Source organism: Harmonia axyridis, chromosome 7 (genome assembly GCF_914767665.1).
Source record: "Harmonia axyridis chromosome 7, icHarAxyr1.1, whole genome shotgun sequence".
Taxonomy (NCBI): domain Eukaryota; kingdom Metazoa; phylum Arthropoda; class Insecta; order Coleoptera; family Coccinellidae; genus Harmonia; species Harmonia axyridis.
The window spans coordinates 29843321-29864428 of record NC_059507.1 but is presented as its reverse complement, the minus strand read 5'-3'; the positions used below and the strand labels follow the sequence as shown (position 1 = coordinate 29864428).

The 21108-nt window shown below is 35.2% G+C and overlaps 1 protein-coding gene across 4 annotated transcripts in view; it reads right to left on the bottom strand.

Moving 5' to 3' along the window:
• The window catches only part of LOC123684847 (kinesin-like protein CG14535), a 477561-nt gene that overhangs the window by 154832 nt on the left and 301621 nt on the right, over positions 1–21108 (bottom strand). For all 4 annotated transcript variants that reach the window (XM_045624319.1, XM_045624320.1, XM_045624321.1 and 1 more), the window contains one exon: positions 19393–19561. In XM_045624319.1, the coding sequence (XP_045480275.1) occupies positions 19393–19561 (169 nt within the window). The remainder of the gene's footprint in view (positions 1–19392; positions 19562–21108) is intronic.

The window sequence follows — 21108 nt, the reverse complement described above, 5'->3', positions numbered from 1 at the left end:
TCAGAATTATGCGTAGAATCCAGTGGCGTACTCAATTTTTTTTTTCGGGGTATGGTTTTGAAGATTCAACACAAACCTATATTTTTTTTGAAAGAACACCCTGTGTATCATTACTTCGTTGAATTCGTTTTTTTTCCCTTTCTAAATGATGTATTCTTAGGATGTTCAGAAATTAAAAAAAAACAGTAAAACATCAAATAATGATGATTTTCAATAAGAGGATTATTACTTGTGATTTTTAAAAGAAGTAGGTCATTGATGATACAAACATCCTTGTTGCTAGTATGGCTACTATGCATTTGGGAGCATTGTTTTATCAAGTAGGCATTGGAGAGAAAAAAACCAATCTGATCTAGCTGTCATCACTATGAATTATTGTTATTATTACACCGGTCAACACAATTTTTGAGTCTAACTTCTACATGTTAAATTTTGGTTTCTCCTACGACAAAAATAAGGAAAAAAAATTTTTTTCCGATTAAACTTTGCTTTTTTTTCTTTTTTAACTTCTAACTTTAATAAATTCACCGCAAATAACACAAAATGAATCAACATCATTTTTACACTATTTTGATGCCATTTTCCAACTGAGTAATACACAAATATAGTTGTTACAGCTGTAATAAACAAGTTAACATTCACTACTGTGCTACTCAAAGTGCTGCAATCTTTGTTTATGAAATGAATTAAATCATACTTATCGTTGTAAATAATATCAAAGCAAACTTTATGAACTAAATATGAATATTTAAGTGTTTTTCAATGTCTACAATCAGAATTTAAGCAAGAGAAGAGAAACCCAAAAAAAATATTTTTTTGTTGACCTGTGTTATTCATTCTTTTTTTATATAGGAAATCCATTGCCCATAAACAAAAAATCATCATTATTTGATGTTTTAGTGTTTTTCTAACTTTTCTGAACATCCTTCCTACATAGTATCATACATCATTTTGAAGGGAAAAAATAACGAATTCAACGAAGTAATGATATCCATACTAATGATTCCATTGAAAAAAATATAGGTTTGTATTGCATCTTCAGTTGTGCAAAATCTGATTAGACCAACTTGAGTTTCACGAAAAAGTAGGACAGGAATGTGAAAACCGCAAGGCTCTATCTTAAATAACAAGCGAAAAACCTGGCTGTCTCACCCAAAATGGGATGCACTGTACATCTTAAAATTATTCTCAGTAATTTCAGCATTGATCATTTTCGTTAATTAATAAAGTTCGAAAGATGATCAACTATTCACTCTGAAATTTATGTCAGGGGTATTTTTTGCAAGCTCATGGCACACAAATTGCCTTCAACAAATACTTCGTTCGTCATTTGCAGGAATTAAGTATTTTCATTATGTTAGTACAGTTTTCATTTTTTGTTTTGGGCATAACCTCAACGGTGATCTACATACATGCCAACAGCAGGAATATTTTCCCAGTAAACTAATCAACTAGTGTGATTTTCTCATACAAATATCAATCACAGCCGTGTTTGGCAGGTTCAGGCCCAAATACAACAATTAATTCCAATTATTTCAATCACAATTCGCAACCCTTGCATTACACAGATTAAAAGATAAATTATGATTAATGCTTAGAAAAAAGGGGTCACAGCAATTAATTTTAGGTCTCCCCAGTAGCATGCATTAGTTGCTGTAGTCGCTAAGTACATCGTACGCTGTTTTGTTTAACTCGGAACTAATGTTTTTGTTTGATGTCGGCCATTTTCACCCTCTGTCCATTTTCGGGGGTTGGTATGTGGGAAGTACACAGATGGCGTGTTACTTTGCGAGGTCCTGGTTTCTACCGTGCACTGATTCTAGTGATGTACCCGCAGTTTGGGAATTATTCATATAGGATTTGGTTTGGAATGCGGCCAACAGAAAAGAGACAGATGTAAGACGGAATTGAAATCTTTTGAATTGCATTTAAATATTGTCTATTTTCAGGTGGCTAATTAAAAATACATATCGTATACGAAGAAAAATCAATCCTTATATTCACAAGAATACCACAACTTCCTGTTATATCAGAAACATATTACTAACGGTTGTTTTTTTTCGAGGTATATAACTTTAAGTTGGCATTGCTGTTCAAGATGGCGACCGATTTAACAACTAACAAGTGATTTATTCTCAGTTTGGATTGGCAATTCATCATAATTGGACTCACGCCTGAACAACGCTCGCAAATAGTGCAATTTTATTTCGAAAATAATGGTTCTGTGCGGAATATGTATCGCGCACTACGTCCATTTTATTTTGTTTAGCGATGAAGCGCACTTCTGGTTGAATGGCTACGTCAACAAACAAAACTGCCGCATTTGGACTGAAGCTTATCCTCGAGTGTATGTCGAAACACCGTTACATCCAGAAAAACTGACTGTTTGGTGCGCTTTATGGTCTGGTGGAATCATTAGTCCGTATTTCTTCAAAAACGATGATGGCCAGAACGTTACAGTCAATGGTGATCAGTATAGAGCCTTGATTTCTAACTTTTTCATTCCTGAATTGAACAACCATGATGTCCAGGAGCTGTGGTTCCAACAAGACGACGCAACATGTCACACAGCTCGTGCCAAAATCGATTCATTGAAAGACACGTTTGGTGACCGCCTAATTTCACGTTTTGAACCTGAGAATTGGCCTCCAAGATCTTTTGATTTAACACCGCTAGAATACTTTCTGTGGGGCTATGTAAAGTCATTGGTCTATGCAGATAAACCACAAACCCTTGACCATTTGGAAGACAACATTCGCCGTGTTATTGCCGATATACGGCCACAAATGTTGGAAAAAGTCATCGAAAATTGGACGTCCAGATTGGACTACATCCGAGCCAGCCGTGGCGGTCATATGCCAGAAATCATATTTAAAATGTAAAGCCACAAGATTATCTTGCGGGTAAATAAAATTCATGTCAATCGAATAATCCATCGTTTTTTTATTGCAATTTAAAGTTCTAAAGCTCTAAAAAAAACACCCTTTACTTCCTTATTTCAAATGGCACACCCAGTATATTGTTTCGTCAGAGCTTTTTTTATGACAAATTCAGCAATATACCAATATGGCTTTTTCTGTCAAAAAATTGAAAAAATGTGAGTCATCATCGCCACAATTTTTTCAAAAGAATCTCATCAACTCATGAATCGTTCAGTTTTCAGCCAAGGTATGGCATATTGCCGAAATTGTCGTCAAAAAAGTTATCTAATGATGCAATAATATACTGGGTATGCCATTTGAAATGAGGAGTAGTAGTATGTTTCCGGTATAACCGGAAGTTGTAGAGATCTGAAAATATTTTAGGGAGAAAGATCATTGTCTCAATCGCCAATTTGCAAATTTAAGCTCAAAATCATGATTAGTTTTCCATAAACGTAAAATAAGCCATCCCGGTGAATCACCCTGTATATGAAGCGGTTTTTCGTACTTGGTAACGAGAGCTCATTTTACAAATAAATAAAGAACCATCAGAACCTCACGATAATGAAAAACTATTTGAAGCAACCAGTTATTTTAGTTGTCATTTTATAGAAGAAAAAAAATAATACTTTTCATTGATTATTTGAAATTTTTCGTCTTCAACACGTTCCTATAATGAAGGAATAATATACAGTGATGCATTTTTTTCTGAGTGGATTAAAAAATTCTGTCTTTCATCTATATATATTTTCCCTTTTCTTCCAATGTTTCTATACCAGTTAGGGTTGGTAAAGGCCCATAATACTCGTATACAGTACAATAAGTTCAATGACAAATCTTTCATTTTTTATTCGCCTAAGAATCATTCAATTACCATCAACAAAGTTTGGATTGAAGTCGAATTTTTGAGAAAAAATGAATCCGCGGCTTGAAAGTGAATTGTTAAATCATCATCGCATGAACAAGAGCTCAAGAACTCTAGAACTCTCGACGTCAAGTGTAAAATAGCAATCGATATCAGCATCAAATTCATACGAGTAACTCAAATATTTTCCAATGATTTTTATTCCAAATCGTAAACTGTACAAATTTCAGATGGGACAAGGTTCAGTATTTCGAAGGTTCATTACAGGAATGATAAACAGAAATAGAAAAATTCAAACGATGGTATAATCGAAAAGTGATTGGAAGAGCAAAGCTAATATTCATATGTGAGTCCATCAATATATCATGTATCCAACCAAACAACACAAGTAAATTGACTACCATTTGGTTACTTTCATCTATTCGATATTGGACATCCAATAAGGTACGTTAAGTCCATATCTGCATTTGAATTTCGAGATTTAATTTATTACTGGTATATATGTACGTTTATGTTGCTTTTATTGGATTCGCTACCGCATGGGAAGATGTCCAATGGCTTCGGATTTGAAGCAGCGGGGTCATTATCCAAGTTATATTTCACTGACTGGTAGGTTGGTCGTAAAAGGAAATATAGAATTATATCAAATGTATAGCTTTAATGCAGATAAATCTGCATCTACTGCAGTGTCGTATGGAATACGACTAACCACTACCTACGTCTAGCATATGTTAATTTCGAAGAAAACATCCAAAATAAAATGGATTTACTCAAGTTCAAACATGGCATTGCTTTTTATTGCCAATGTTTTTCTATCAATAATTGCCATTGATGTGATCATTCCAACTTCACTCGACCTGAACGATGTTGGCATCGAACTAGAATAGAAAATGAGTAGTTTTTCCATTTCTGTGTACCAGAATTGAAATTGATATCTTTAGGGAATATCGAGAAATACAGCTTTGAAAAAAATTGAATTATTTTTTATATCGCCAACAGTTCATTTCACAGGATTTTTTTCTGGGAGAAATAGAATTATATACCTTCTTTGCATCAGTGATGAAATTTTGACCAGAGGAGATTCTCTTTGTTATCGGGTCGGATGAAAGATTTATCTTATTCGGTCCATCGAACCACATGCTCCATTGGTTTCAATTTTGTAGCCTTTTCCCCTTATTCTTACCCCAGTAGCTATTTCATCCCTACGTAGTAGGTCCTTTTCCCAAATCTATACCTAGTATTTAGATATCTGTAGTCCTACATGTGCGTAGAAAGCAAACAAGTCATTTCCCTTAGTAACGAAATTAGAATTTTTTGGTCATTGAATTTCTTGTTTGTTTTTTATTTATATTTTCTTCACAATCGATCAATTTTTTTGTAAAATTGGTTGGATTCAATATTCTATACACTTCAGCAATTGAATTACTAGTTTCAATATCTAACCCTAGGGTCTAATATGGTACTTGTATTCCCTAGGGATTAAGAGTGATTGACAATACCACTAGTACACATATCCTACAAAACATCTAATCCGAGACTTTTTGACGAATAAATTATTTGCTATTGAATGCATCATTTTAAACTGGTACATATGAAATGATATCTTTTGAATATTTTTCCGAAGTACATAAAATTGCGTATAAACCACGTGAATACAGATATATATTCTTTTGAGTTAGAGTAATACAAAAAATTATCAAGTTTAAACTACAAAGCATGTGTAGATGTAATCTCATTATAAGCAGAGAAAATGTTGATTGGGCATCATACATTTCAACGTATGATACAGGAGAACAGATGAAAACCTCATCAAAAACTCTGTCTTCCCGTATAGGTGCAGAGATTGGTTTGTGTATTTGTTCACGCAATAAGCTGACATATTTATATTGAAGGGCTTCCTCTAGATTCAAACAAAATTCTTTCCATAGTTTCTCTCCACCAACGGTTGACGACTTTATAATTAAATCTGGAAACAAAAAAGAAAAGAACCAGAAAGGAGTAATAACATATTAGTTTCCATTATATTGATTTGAAGTTAGCGACCCATTCCAAAAAAAATCTGAAACTGAATGGATAACTTGGAAACCACCATAAAATTTATAAGTTTCACTCACATATTGAGCTATCAATAGAATGCCATTTGAAGAGCATACTATTACAACGACCATGATCAGTCCTTAATCGATTTAAAATACACCAAATATTCTTCCCAGGAAGATTGAAACCTAGAATTTTCTCTGAAGGATCAACGATTAAAATTTTGTTGAAGACATTACAAGAACTTCATTCCGAACGCCAAATTTCCTTGTAACTTTCATTAGATTGCAGGAAGGGAATTAATCCATAAAGGTTTGCGTGACTTTAATCTGGCAGTTCTTGAATCTGGGAGGTAAGATACAATCGGAAATAAGTTGGGGTAGAAATTAAATTTTCCCAAGATTTTTTGACCGAGATCTGTCTACGAATATGAGGCGGAAGTATATGTAATAGCACTGGTAACTAATAATGTTAAGGTTTAGATATAATAGTTCCACTGATAATTCTCATAGAAAGGTAAAGCTGTGCATCAATTTCATGAATACAAACAGTATGAATCTACGGGAGATGATTCCCAATATGAGGGCCTGAGGCGATCCTGGTACACCTGAGGATTCGAAAAATCATCACTTGGAGAATCGGTCCTGGTTGAATAAACCCTCCCGATTTTGGAGCAGATTTGGTACCATTTACTTGAATATTGAAGGGATTTCTAAGAACAGGAGTGATTTATTGTGTCGACATTGAAATAGACAATGACACGGTGGTCATCCTTTTTCAAGAAAACAGCAAGGCAAGAGGACTTTCAGCAGGTTATGTATTGATATATTGCCTATTGAGTTCTGTTTGTTCTCTGGCTTATTATGTTGGAAAATCATTAGTTAGTTTTTGGCCTATAAATTTCGATTTGATTCTTTATTTTCATTCAATTTATTGTGGTGATTTCAATTGTCATTATTCAATGTTGTATATGATAGAAATTATAACTTTTATTGCTCCTTTCTGGTTCTTTTATTTTTTGTTTTCAGACTTAATTACAATATATGCGTTGTCAACTTCTGATGAAGAGGAAGGATGAAAGGATTTTATTTGAATGAAGAAACAGCCTTTCAATATAAATGTGTCAGCTTATTTTGTAAACAAACACATAAACCAATCACCACACCTATACGGGAAGACTTTAGATTGGTTACCGGTGCTATCACATATAGTTCCGCCTCATATTCGTAGACAGGTTGCAGTCAAGAAATCTTAGGATAAATTTCATTTCTACCCGAACTCATTTCCAATTGTATCCTATTTCCCAGATTCTAGAACTGCTAGATTGAAATCACGCAAACCTTTATGGACTAATACCTTCCTTCAATCGAATGAAAGCGACAAGGAAATTTGGCGTTCGAGATGGACTTCTTCTAACGTCTTCAACAAAAGTCATATCGTTGATCCTTCAGAAAAAGTTCTAGGTTTAAATCTTCCTAGGAAAATTTGGTGTATTTTAAATCGACTTAAAACTGGTCATGGTCGTTGAGATAGTACCCTCTTCAAATGGCATTCTATTGATGGCCCACTATGTGAGTGTGGTGTAGAACAAACCATTGACCTCTTGGTGAATAATTGTCCGATTTATAAATTTCATGGTGGTTTCCAAGCTATCCATTCAGTTTCAGATTTTTTTTTAGAATGGGTAGTTAACTTCAAATCGATATGATGAAAACTAATATTTAGTACTCCTTTCTGCTTCTTTTTTTTGTTTTAGGATTTAATTGGAAATTATAGAGTCGTCAACCGATGAAGAAAATTTTGTTTTGGTTGAAGAGGAAGTCCTTCAATATAAATTATGTCAGCTTATTCTGTAAACGTTTACACAAACCAGTCACTACACCGATACGTGGAGACAGAGTTTTTGCTGAGGTTTTTATCTGTTCTCTTACGTTGAAATGTATGATGCCCCGTTACATTTCCTCTGCTAATACTGAGATTCATAGACACATATGCTTCATTGTTTGAAATTAATAATTTGTATTCCCTTTCTTAAAAGAATATATGAACATGAATACTATTGATCCAAACAGTACAACAGCATATTCAGCAGCAGGAAAACGAAGGCAAAAGCTGCCTTACGAAGAGTGCTGGCATCAGCATTATATGGATTGGTTCAGCAAAGTCAGCATTTTCCGATAAAAAATACCATTATCAAAAAACTAAAGATACCCAGCCACATCCTCATCAGCTCCCACATCCCGTTCATCCGAAACAATAGCCTTCTCATCCCCACCTCATGAAATTTCTCACACGATCCACATCCGCATCAGAAAATTCCTGGAAATTCTCCAGACTCCTGCTCCAGAACAATTCGCGTCTCATCTTCGGATGCCTCGGCCTCCCATCTACGATTAGTATTCAGCATTCGTCGTCTGGTCCAATTATTGGTCTCCTTTCTTATGCCTCTCGCCCTGCAACTTCGCAACACGCGTCTGCGACTTCGACCCACGAAGGAAGAAGAAGAAGACTTCGAGTCGGTACGCGGATCGCATCCGGAATTGGACGCGTCTGTGGACCCCGGGACGTCCGGATATGTTAATTCCGGGTTGACAAAACTCGCGTCGAATATACTAATTTGTGGTTTCTGGGCTGTCGTGAGTGATATCGCATGAATAATGCAGCGTAGGCGAGTTTGGAGGAGTCGATGAACGGGATTCGCCGGGTTGTATTGGCGCGTCACCGAGGTGTACGATGAATGTTGAGATGTATATAGAGGGGTTGTGCAGGCGGTTTGGCTTATTATTTTTGGTGATGGACTTTGGGAAATTTCGGTGGAACAAGCAATGCATATTCTATACGTATACATATACAGGGTGGCCATTTGAAAACGAAACAGACGAGATTACAGACGAAATAAAGTTTTTCGTTAGAAATGCTCGGACAGGTCGATTTCTGTTTCGAGGGGGACAACTTAAGATGTAGGTTACGAACGCATAGCGCTTCAACCCTTGCTACTACAACCCTCACCCCCAAATTTTTAATAGGGAAGATGGGGTGAGTGATACCTCATTTGAAAGGTATTTTTATACTGATTTCAGCACAGTAATTGTTTTTTCATTTTATGCATTAGTTCTCGAAATATTCTTAACTAAGTATTTGAAAATGAAGTAGTGTTTTCATGGCACTTGTAGTGTTTTGTGAAAAATCGACATTTTGAGCTTCAAAACAACCATGACTGTGGCTTCCTTCCTAACTAACTAACGCATGAATATTTCGAGAACTAATGCATAAAATGAAAAAACAATTACTGTGCTGAAATCAGTATAAAAATACCTTTCAAATGAGGTATACTCACCCCATCTTCCTAATTCAAAAATTGGGGGTGGGGGTTGTAGCAGCAAGGGTTGAAGCGCTATGCGTCCGTAACCTACATCTTAAGTTGTCCCCCTCGAAACAGAAATCGACCTGTCCGAGCATTTCTATCGAAAAACTTTATTTCGTCTGTAATCTCGTCTGTTTCGTTTTCAAATGGCCACCCTGTATGAAGGAAAATGAGGGAAGAAGTCAGTAGCGTTTGAGCGCTCATTCAGCACTTATGGAGGTCAAAGAACTGTAAACACTCGAATGTTTTCAAGGGAGCAATTCGCAGAAGTTCCTGACATCAACCAAAAGATGGAATTCTATTTTCTGAAATTGTTATTTCAATTGTCAATGTTGATTTGTTTACATATTTCACAGAAGAGTAAGATATATACGATCTATGACTATATATTAAGATTACTATCTCTGTAACTTCCAGAGAAGCATTTTCTTTCAGTTAGGACGTGGTATTCTAGAATGAAAGTTACATTTTGGGACAATGATCTTTGATATTGATATCAGATCGCCTTCATCATGATATAATTTGTATCTGAACAATATTTGATCACTTCACCAAGTAGACCTTTACTAAATTTGATCATCAGAAATTGAAGTAATCTTTTAGTGATAAAATCGAACATCAACCAAAAGATGGAATTAGATTTTCTGAAATTGTTATTTCAATTGTAAATGTTGATTTGTATATCTATTTCACAGAAGAGTAAGAGAGACACGATCTTTGACTATATATTGAGATTACTATCTCGGTAACTTCCAGAGAAGCAGTTTCTTTCAGTTAGGACATGGTATCCTTAAATGAAAGTTGGGTTTTGGCACAATGATGTTATAACTTTGATATTAATATCAGATCGCCTTCATCATGATATGTTTTGGATCTGAACTCAAATGGATATTTAGCGCCATTGAAATATCAGGTTTCTTCGATTCTATTTGAATTTTCTTTTGTTCTAAATGAGCTATCAATTTGAACGATGCTAGGAATTTCGAATTTACATGTACACGCGAAATCTCAACTTAGTGAGATCTTTTTTCACTGAAATATTCAATTTTTTGTCAATATTTCCTTGAATTTTTTATGATTCAAATGCAGCGATCCAAACGAAATTTCGAAATAAGCATGTTAAGGGTAGTTCGCCTTCAAATGCAATAATTCAATTCATGTTGATGGCATTGGTAATTTTATAGTTTGAAAGACCATATTTTTTGACCCTCAATTATATCACATCAACATTTGGCAAGTTTACTAAAAAATTCACACGAATTCACATCGTATCATACTTTTTTCGTTTCGTTTTTAAGTATTGTACACTTGGCTTTGTAACTAGTTGCGAATACTGTGACAAGATGGACAAAATATATACATGTTAGCAATTCATAATTTAGTACTAAGCCCCTGTTATACTGAGACCATAGAATCATAAACACAGCATGCTGAGGCCATAATTGTCAGAATCAATCACGCGCATGAGTCTCTATGATCGAACCCAATCTACAGGGCAGGTACCAAGGTACCGTCGCTCTAACACACACTTTCGACCCGGCCCTCACTAGCACTGTTTCGACTTAGATCCTGTATAGTGTATAGTAAGTTAGTTCAACTGTGTTTGTTATAATGAACTCTGCATCCTGAATGACAGCATTATTTCTTACATCAGAAACTTAAGATAATTTAACACACCTTAGGAACGAAAAAGAGCAATGCCTCTTGAACAAGTCACGAGCAGTAACTGAAGGTTAATTTTTCACACGATAGAAGAAGAATATGTTCATTTAAAACGATCTTAAAGAAGAATCATTGAAAATTATAATAATAATATCTTTTAGTGGATGTAAGGCATATTCTTTTCTTTATTGACTTCTCTAATCAAACTTCTTCTATATATTATATAAAATACATATATGCATATTATAGTCCTCAATGAATTATCTAATATTCTGAATGAAAAAAAAAAATAGAATACTTAAATATGAGTGTACTACATAGATAATAATGATATCGCACAAGAAATAACAATCGACATTTTATAATTGGCAGCAACAACAGAGCATAACAGAATGACCATAATGTTCATAGAAACTCGAAAGTACGTCCATCGAAATTCTCGAATCAAAAACGACCCTCATCCGATCAATTTGAACCAATTAGCCCCACATTTCTAATTCTCCTGCAGATGTACCCCGGCGAAGCATAGCAATGAAACAAAACAAACGCTATACGAACAAACCAGAGAAAGGAAATCACTCAGAACTAACGAAGATTGGACAGAACTAACCGTCGACCTCGCATCTGCGGAATGTTACATTATTCCTGCATTATTCACCCCGACCCGGATTGTTACGTTAAGTCGAGCCATTGTCCGGCGGCCTTCCGTCCGAACTTTGGCCCGCCTCGGCCGGCTTATGTCGAATCATTTAGTCTGATGCGATTAGGACTTTGAAAAATGTGTGATTCATACGGTACGCTGCCGGGACTGAGTGAGGCCATCCCTCGTGCCGGATGACTTGGAACAGGCGCTGTTTCTGGTCGATCCGCTTGTTTCCGAAGAGTAGGCTCCGGCTCATCTCGTTAGTGAATCCGGGAGTTCATCGATTGCGGCTTATCGCACTTAGTGACGTTAGAAGTGTTAAATAATTGATTTGGCAATTTGCCAGTCTTGAAAAAACATTTCATTCTTCTTCTTAACGTGCCTCTCCATCAAAGAAGGTTGAAGGTTGGATATGACCATGGCAAATTCGTCCAATTTTTCCCTTTATATGTCATTCTTCAGGATATGGCCCAAATACGATTTTTCAAAGAAACCTTCATAAGTTAGAAGAGCTCTCTTTCCGTACTCAACCTGCTCAACACTTCTTCGTTGGTTGTATGTGTCGTCCATAATATCTTAAGGGTTCTACGATGAGTCCACATCTCAAAAGCTTCCAATTTTATTGATAGTATTCGCTTTGAGCATCCATGTTTCGGCTCCATATAAGAATGTGGACCAGACATAGCATTTAGAAAGTATCAAACGCTGACCCAAGGCTAATTCGTGAATCGGAGAGAAGCTTCCTAAATCGCAGAAAGAAATTTCTGGCTTGTTATATCCTTGATCTTACCTCCATGTCTGGATACAATTTGCAATTTACCCAACATATCAAGTACCGGAACTTATCAATATGTTCCAGAATTTGGCCTTAAATATGTACTGGTCGCGGACATTTCTTGATATTTTAAAGATCATAACCTTGGTCTTTTTTTATATTTATCTTCATTCCAAACTCCTCACGAACCTGACACACAGTTGAGGAGCAATTGTAGACCTACATCTGAGTTGGCGATCAAGACAGTATCGTCATCTAATAGTATTGATATTCACAACATTTATTTTGATTTCCTCTGAGGCGTGCGTCAAACATTTACTGAATATGAGATCGGGTTAAAGGTTCAACAGAAATGGCGACCAAACACAACGCTGTCGTACCCCTGTGCAAATTTTCATAATATTCATAAGAATCCTAAAATCTGTCGTACTCCTCTGCAAATCTTCATAATATTCATAAGAATCCTAAAATCTGATGATAGTTTGGGGACCGAGTAGCTCATTAGGTAATGACAAAATGAAATAGCTGATGTCTGTTCCTAACTATTTAAGCTCCGTGGATCAACTATGCTAAGTCTGTTTAGGCTCTGCAATTATATTATTGCAGAGTGAACAGTCTGCAATACTTGAACCAAATTTTTGCGGAATGAACTTCCACAACAAATTCTGCTTGGACAAAATGCAGTAAGAAGGAACTTGATAGAAAAATAACTTCCCCTCTGATTTGTCAACGCTAAAGCTCGGTTTGACAAAAACTTCACAAGTAGTTTGGCAAAGGCGAAAGATGAACAAGAAGGATGGTATTCTTCCATCATTTACGAGTTCGATGGAAAATGAATCTGATGAAGGACATCCAAAGTTTGACGAGTGATACAAAAACAGAAACGTACAGTGCCTTTTAAAGGGGGGTTATGTATGGTGAAAAACTCTTTAGGTCATCATAAATATAGCGTGGAGTTATAGAACTAGAATATATAGGCAAGGTGATCGGTTATCACAGGCAATAGCCTTCAATTGTTTTATGTCCATGCCAGCATCACGTCACACTCTTTGGCGAGCAGATTGGTCCTTCTGTTCCAAATCAATGATCAATGATTTGACAACTTTGAAGTGTAATCTTCAAGGGTAAACCAGACATAACTTCATGTTCAAGGCACAAGCAAAACGGCGTCGTAGATTTAGTTGTCTGAAGCATCCATGTGTATGATGAGGCTTCAGTTGACAAATCAGTTATCATAGGCAATAGTCCTCAAAAGTGTTATGAACATGCCTCACAATAGTGTTAAGCACATCTTGCATAACTAGGCAACATCAAAACCTTCGCTAAAGATGATATATGACAACAAAAGAGTGGCGTTTCTTCCACCATTTCAAATGTTGAGCTGTTGGCAGCAAAAAGAGGAAACACTAATCGTGGATGGTATAAAAAAATATAAATAAGCTCTGCTTCGAAAATCTAAGTACACAGACAAACAGGTTAACCTTCTTTCCTAAACAATTATACACCAAAAAAATTTTTAGTCAAACGGCGTCGTAAAGTGGTGCACTCACTTTACTGTGACTGCACCACAATCAATTGAGAGATCGTTCAAAGCAAAATCTTGAAGTTTTCTGAGTTCAAAGAAGACTTAGTAATTTCCTAAAGTTGAAGTAACTACGATATCATCCACGTAATCAGAATATACATTTAAAATTTTTTTCAAAAAGTTGTTGTCATCTATTGCTATATTTTATGATGCTTGGTATGATATGGAAACTCTTTTGATAAATGTAACTACGAAATTGTCCATGACAACATAAACTAGCCAAATGGGTGCTAACAATATACAGTCACTTGGTTGTTTGTGAAGATGACACTATGGTTGTAGAAACGTCATTAAGTGAATGTAGGTAAATAAAAAGTTACATCATTCGAATCTTATTCCACCTTGGTCCAATCCCTTCAGTACAGAAACTAAACCTCAAGCAAACCAAAATGAATAATTTTCCCTCATCAATCGATCTCAACCTATCACTCTGGCCGTCGTTATTCATTATGTCAAATCTTCGCGCAAATTAATAGAAAATTATTTGTTCAAACTTTCTCGTGGAGGGTCGAAGAATGCAGAGTCGACGGTCCCCCCCAACAATACACAGCTCCTTGAAAAAGCTAGGGGCGACTTGTCTTTGGGGTTATGGATGACTTGGAGTGATTGTCACCCTCCGCGTTTTGTATATCGAGAACTTTTTGCATTTTCTCGTCTGGATCCGGGGATATTGATTAATGGGGAATTATAAACTGCTTTAAATAAATTCTGGGGCCGTTTTTCTTCCCAAACTTGCTTCGGCGAGGGGAGGAATTGGGGTCAAAGTAATTGCCTAGAGTTATTAGTGTTCTAAAAGGAATATAGCAATCACAAGGTGGATACTTTCAAACTTTATAGAAATTTCTATGTATTCTGTAAATCTATAAACCTCTATATATAAATCATAAATCTAGTAATATGTATATTGATGAATTTGTTCCGTAGATTCATAAATCATTTCTACTGATTAGGGATTCATCAAGCCAAGTAGCTTGACATTTTAACCAACTACTTGATTTGAAAATCGAGCTCGTGAAAATACTTGAGCTTGACTTGATTTGATTTTAGATATTTATTGCTTGACTTGATATCAAGCTACTTGATATAACTTGAGCTTGATATGCACGCGTCGCACGGCATATATTTTTGCAATCTCGTGCGCGCTTAGACTAAATAAGGGGATTTCTCAAGCGTCGAGAGACTGAAGCATTCGCCAGTGTGACTTTATTAGTAGTTTTCTCACATTTATATGAAAACTTTTGCTATATTTTTGTAGTTTCAGAAATATCTTTCCAAACCTGGCAAAAATGGCCAAGGATTTTTTATCAAAGTCAGCATCTTCAGCTCCTGTTGAAAGACAATTTTCCAGAGCTGCTCTTACAGTTACAAAAACCCGCAATAGGTTAGGCGACAAATTTATAAGATGCCTCATGTGTCTTATCTTCTGGATGGAAAATTATGAAATCAAACAAAGCTTGACTAGAAATCAAGTCAAGCTCAAGCCAAGTAGCTTGAAAATGTAGTAATGGTACCTTCTAAAAGAGGAAGAAGAAGGACAACATTTTCCTTCGAGATGATCAAAAAGTTTAAGCCCATAAAGCTACTTTCTTGACATACTATGAAGAAAATATGTGATGAATCATTAAATAGACATTCACTAAGGCAATAACAATTTCTTCAAGAAAAACATTCCGAATCTCATCAACGTCTTAATTTCTCAAAACAAAAAGGAACAAAGATATCATCTCACCAATTTCCAACACCAAAAAAAAAAACAAAACCAGAAGTTTTCTTATCATTTCGATCGACCTAACCAGTCTTCGTCAAGTACCGACGTGTCTAACCAACCCGATTAGAGCTGCAAGGGATATATTTTTCTTCAATTCGGCCTTAATCGAAGCCGAGAAGAAACGAAACGATCGATAAATTCCATTATTTTTCAGGAGCTGGAAGACCTGGGCCTCTGACATTTCAAGAATTACGTTAGGATCAAATTGAAGCCAAGTGACTTTAGCGACTAATACGCGTTGACATTTGTATTATCTGGAGGCAGAAACGCTTGGATAAAGGTGAGTGGTTCCTTTCCTAACCTCTTGAGGTAAGCAGGTGTGCTTCTGGTGGCCGTAATGTGATATACGGAATTGATGAGTAAATTTCCCAGCGGTCTTGGTGGTTTTCCTTCGCAATACGTTTATTCCATTTATATTTAACCTGACATTTATAATAACCTTTATTTGCAATTAACTGTCCGCAGAATGGGAGCAATCACTTCCAATGGAAAAATGGAACAGCTTCTTCGTCCCAGTGAAAGGATTATCAAGATTATTTATTAAGTTACAAAAATAATCACTTACAGCAAAAAAACGTACCGAGATTCAATTATTCAAGAATTTTGTATGTGCCTGAAAGTAGGATAGGAATTTTTTCTGTTGGATATTATTTTTGAAATATGTAGGTACCTCGAATCTTCTTTCCATTATATTATATGGGCATTCATAGAAGATTAAGAGCTAACAAAAAGGATATTCCCCTTAGTGATATGAAAGGCAATAGGGATCAACAACTTATGTATAGGTATGCTGTATATATGTATTATTTCTCAAAGTTATTGATTTTTCTCAATTTGAGGTCAACTTGGGTAAATGTGAGAAGATCTATTCTTTTTGCTTGAATTGAAAAAAAATTTGAAATTGTAACCTAAAATTTCGATTAGAAAACCATTTATACGATTTTGATAGATATAAACTTTGCAGAGGCATTTTGTTGACAATAATAACACAGAAAGAAGTTAAACATAGACTTATAGACGCCAAATTCTTTTTATGTATTTTGAATCTACATCTTTCGAAAAGAATTCCACAATACTTTTTTTTTAATAAATTCTGTTGAATATAAAGTCAAAAAACAAAGGCCTCTGGGCTATAACTATTATATTCCAATAATAAATTGCAGTTTTCACATTGAAAAAACTGTATAGGCTATTGAATCTAAACACTCAAATATATTTATTTCACAGGGGGCTCCTGAATTCCAGGTACAAACAAAAATGACACATTTCATGACTTATTTAAAAAAAAGTCCCATATATATGGGCCTGCAAACGCTTTGTTTTGGGGAAACAGGATGTTGATTTTTGATTTATTTTTTAGTTTATTCTCATAGCACCTTCTCTCCAAAAGATATTCAACTTGAATTTGGCATATTTTATCCAATTTGAAGTTCACATTATGCTTTTTGCAAATCTGAAGGGTAATATTTTCTCTCAATATCTGGAAATCCGCTTCTTTCCTCCAGAACTTATTTTTGATGGACCACTGGTAGTAAACAAAAATGTTAAAAGAAACTTTGGTCCAATACAACACTTTTTGTTTTTATGTGGTTCTGTAATATTTGCTACCGATTTCGAGATAAGAATATTAATTTCCTATAATATCCATTTAGTAGTAAGTTTTGATGAATAAATTAATTTGTTATGGTACTTATTTAACCAATCTATAGTAGAGATCAATAAAGATTCAATAAACTGCTATAATCATTACGAAGAAACATCCTGTATCTCGAAAACAAAGCGTTTGAGGGCCAAAGCTTATAGATCTTTTTCTTCTTGAAATTATCCAAGAGGATGTATCATTCTCCTTTGTACCTTCAATTCAGCAATACCTTGTATAGAATTTCTCAAATATTGAAATCATACTCAGAGAAGAACAATTAAATTAAAATGATAACAATAAAAACAAAATAGTTAAAACAAAGCAGTTCTAGAAAACTTTTATATAAAGTAAGTGATGAATTGCTGAACAAAAAAGACATATTGTGACACCTCCACAATTCCAAATATGACAGGTTTTACGTTACATAAATATACAGCACGAAAACCTGAATTGGTCACGGAACAAATTCTCTTTTATCTCAGCATAATACGCAGTATATTCATTCAACCCCCAACATTTCGACGGTGGCTAGTATGATAATTGAGGCTGATTGGAGGTTTCATTCCTAACCTCACCGGATCTTGGGGTGCTGTCAATACGTCCTTCACTTCCGTTCTCAAGCACGATTGATGGAAATCTCGCAAATTGTAGGGCTATTTAGTTAGTCAGCCTGTCTTGTGGCTACAGAGTTAGGGGATGTGACGTGAAATGGTTGAATACGGATTGTGATAGATGAGAATGAATATATTATTAGTCAGATAAGGGATTTAACCTCAAATTGAAAAGTCCTGTACTGTCCTGTACGAATTTGTTGCCTAGTTTTGGTATTTTTCATGATTTTTGAGTGTGTATTTTCAGAATTTTGCATAAGATAGTTCCTGAATGTACGTGTAGACAATATTTCCCGAAAATTTCAATTTATTCGCGAAAAGTGTTCAAAAATTATGACGGGTCGAAGTTTTTGTTGGAAACCGAAAATAAATAATAAATCTTTATTCGTCCATTGTAAAATATTACATTGTAGTGACTCTGTCTGCTCAGAGATGACGCTGTGGGTTTTCACGCCACACTACTTCGGCCCCGGCGGATTTAAAGGGGTCGTTCCAACGCAACAGGGTCACCTCTCAACGATGGAGTGAGAGAGTGAGTCTTTGGCAGAGATCGCTGGTTTGCCTAACCGATGAGTCCACCAGTGATCTCAGGACGAAACAACAAACCCCTAGGAAAGGGCGCACCTCGTAACTTGGCTCGAGAACAACTCGCCAAAATATGTATGTATATATAGGAGAAGTCAACATTGAAGTAAAATAAAAACAAAAAATAAGTTTATAATATCCAAACTGAAATGTAGAAACAGTATATTTGAGGCAAAAAATTAAAATACAAATATTTATGACAATTCTACTAGTAAAAAACCTGAAAGCTAATTGCTATCCCTCAGATACTCCACAACCTTTGAGTATGCTTTGCCTAAAAGCCGTAATTTGACTCTACTCCTAAGATGTCTAATACACAAGCTTTTTCATTTGGATGGCAAATGATATGATGCTTGATATGACATAGATGATTGGAAATTATTCGTTTTGTGTGAGGGAACACAAAGCATATCTGAGTGTAGTAAAACTGTCTATCGAGTAGCTATAAGTTTTCATGTAGGTGTATCAACAATTTATTAATGGAGATACTAAGAAAGGTGAGAGTTTTGTGGGCCGCAAAACCCTGTATGAAACTGAATGAAGAGGATAATTCTCTTTTAAATGGTTCTTTGATGTTCACCTGAGTAGCCTCTTTATGAGGTAGGAATATGTACAGTTCCTCGGGACTCAGCTCGTAATTTGAGCTATAAAAAGCAGAAGGAATTCTCTTTGTGTGGATGAACATTGAAAAAGAACTAATTCATCGCTATTATTCTTATGTTTGTCCTTCATAGAGAGTTTCATTTTGATATTCTCATAATTCTTGTAGGCAATTTATGAAAAACTAATTGCCTGACTGGAAAAATTCCAGATCAATATATAAACTCTTTGTCATTGAAGGTAGGTAGCGACAGACCAGTTTCGCTCTCTGTTAGAGCATAATTTTTTTTTCAGAATAAGACTCCTGAACTGTTTGAAAAGAAGGGGAACTCACCTTGCCAACACCTGTGACTTCCCTCACCCCCAATCTCCTGAGTAACGCTGGAGGTACGGGAGGTGGACTTCTTTGAAGTACCCCGCAGAAACCAGTAGCGTCACCATCATCAGAATTGTAGCGTTTTCTTCTGTGGGGAGAGGAGGAAAGGTTGAGTTTCTGTGCTGCCCTGAAACAAAGAAAAAGTATGGTTAGGCCAAATAAATTTGTACCAAAATAAACAATTTCAGACTTCACAGTTCCATCGATCAATATTATGGAATTCAATAATCAGTCTTTAAATTTTCTAATTCTAATTCTAAGAGGAGACCTCTCTGTAACCAGAGGGTAACCATTTCCAGCTGTACTTATTGGAAATATATTGCTATTATTTTATTTATAATGGAAGGTTTAATTTTTCAAATCGTGAAATGAATTTCAAAATGATTTTGTGTGAAATGCGCTATGCTTAAACGTGAAGCTTTCAAGATATTCTGGTTTTCTTGGAGAATTGCAAAGAGAAATAATAATATTCTGAAATTTTTATTATTTATGGTGAATATTTCGAATTTGTCATTTCATCTTCATTGATTTAGTTCGAATTATCATATCATATCATATGCTCAAAACTTTTCATCAACTCTACAGAAGTATCAAGTCGACAATATTTCAAATAAGTTTTAATTTTTTTTCATTATCGTTGGATAGAACTGAACACATGGGTTCATAATGTTCAAGATACTTCAACAAGGTAATATGAATTCCGAATTTCATTCTTTTCACTTATTCGTTCTATGGTAGAACTAAAAACATAATTAAAACCAGTGTGTTCTGACCCAATGCTTCCTTGGTTCAAGATTTTTCCTTTTTTACTTAGTAATTATATTTTTCAATTATTCATCCGAAAGATAATCGTTTGGGACTACGGCTCAAAAACTCAAGTTGTGAATGGTTTGCAAAATGAATTTTGTGAGACATAATGTTGGAATTGGTGTACAATTTTTTTTTAATTCAACAGTACTTCAACAGGATTTGGGACACTCCCATGCAATAGTAGTCCCTATAAGAAAATCTTGGCTTTCCAGATCTTGAAAATCGATTTTTGAGCATTTTACTAATTTTTATTTGAATTTTTGAATTCCAACGATCAGATGCAAAGTTTATCAATGATGCGAATATAATGTAAGTATTCAAGAGATTCGAACACAATCTTGATATTATTATTGCTTGCAAACTTCCGACTCACTCTTTTCTCATTGTTAAACGAGTTTTATTTTATAATGTTATCTTTTACTCTCAGTAGACAAAACCCATTATATCACTCAAGATAAAATTTAAAATCTTATTACTCAAAATGTTCAGTGTATTAAATGTGATAGAGGGTTACATCGAAAGACACCTGCAATGTAAAAATATAATAAAACACTATTGATTTCCATTCAATGAAATCATTCCATCTGTTTTTATATCACAATCTGCCTGATAACACAAACATTAATCAAAGATTCGAAGGTGATACTTTGTTAATGTTTGTTATGAAATTCTTTCAATGCTACCCCACAAAGAACGATGCATTACCCCCGCAAAAATGTCATACATTCCGTAAATGCAGGCTACTCTCCTCGAATAACATTATCCTTTATCCAGAGTGACATTTCAGGCATATGCCACATACCGGCCTAATGCATAAAGCAGGCTGAAACCACAATATTTTGACGAAAAAGACTTTTCCGCCAA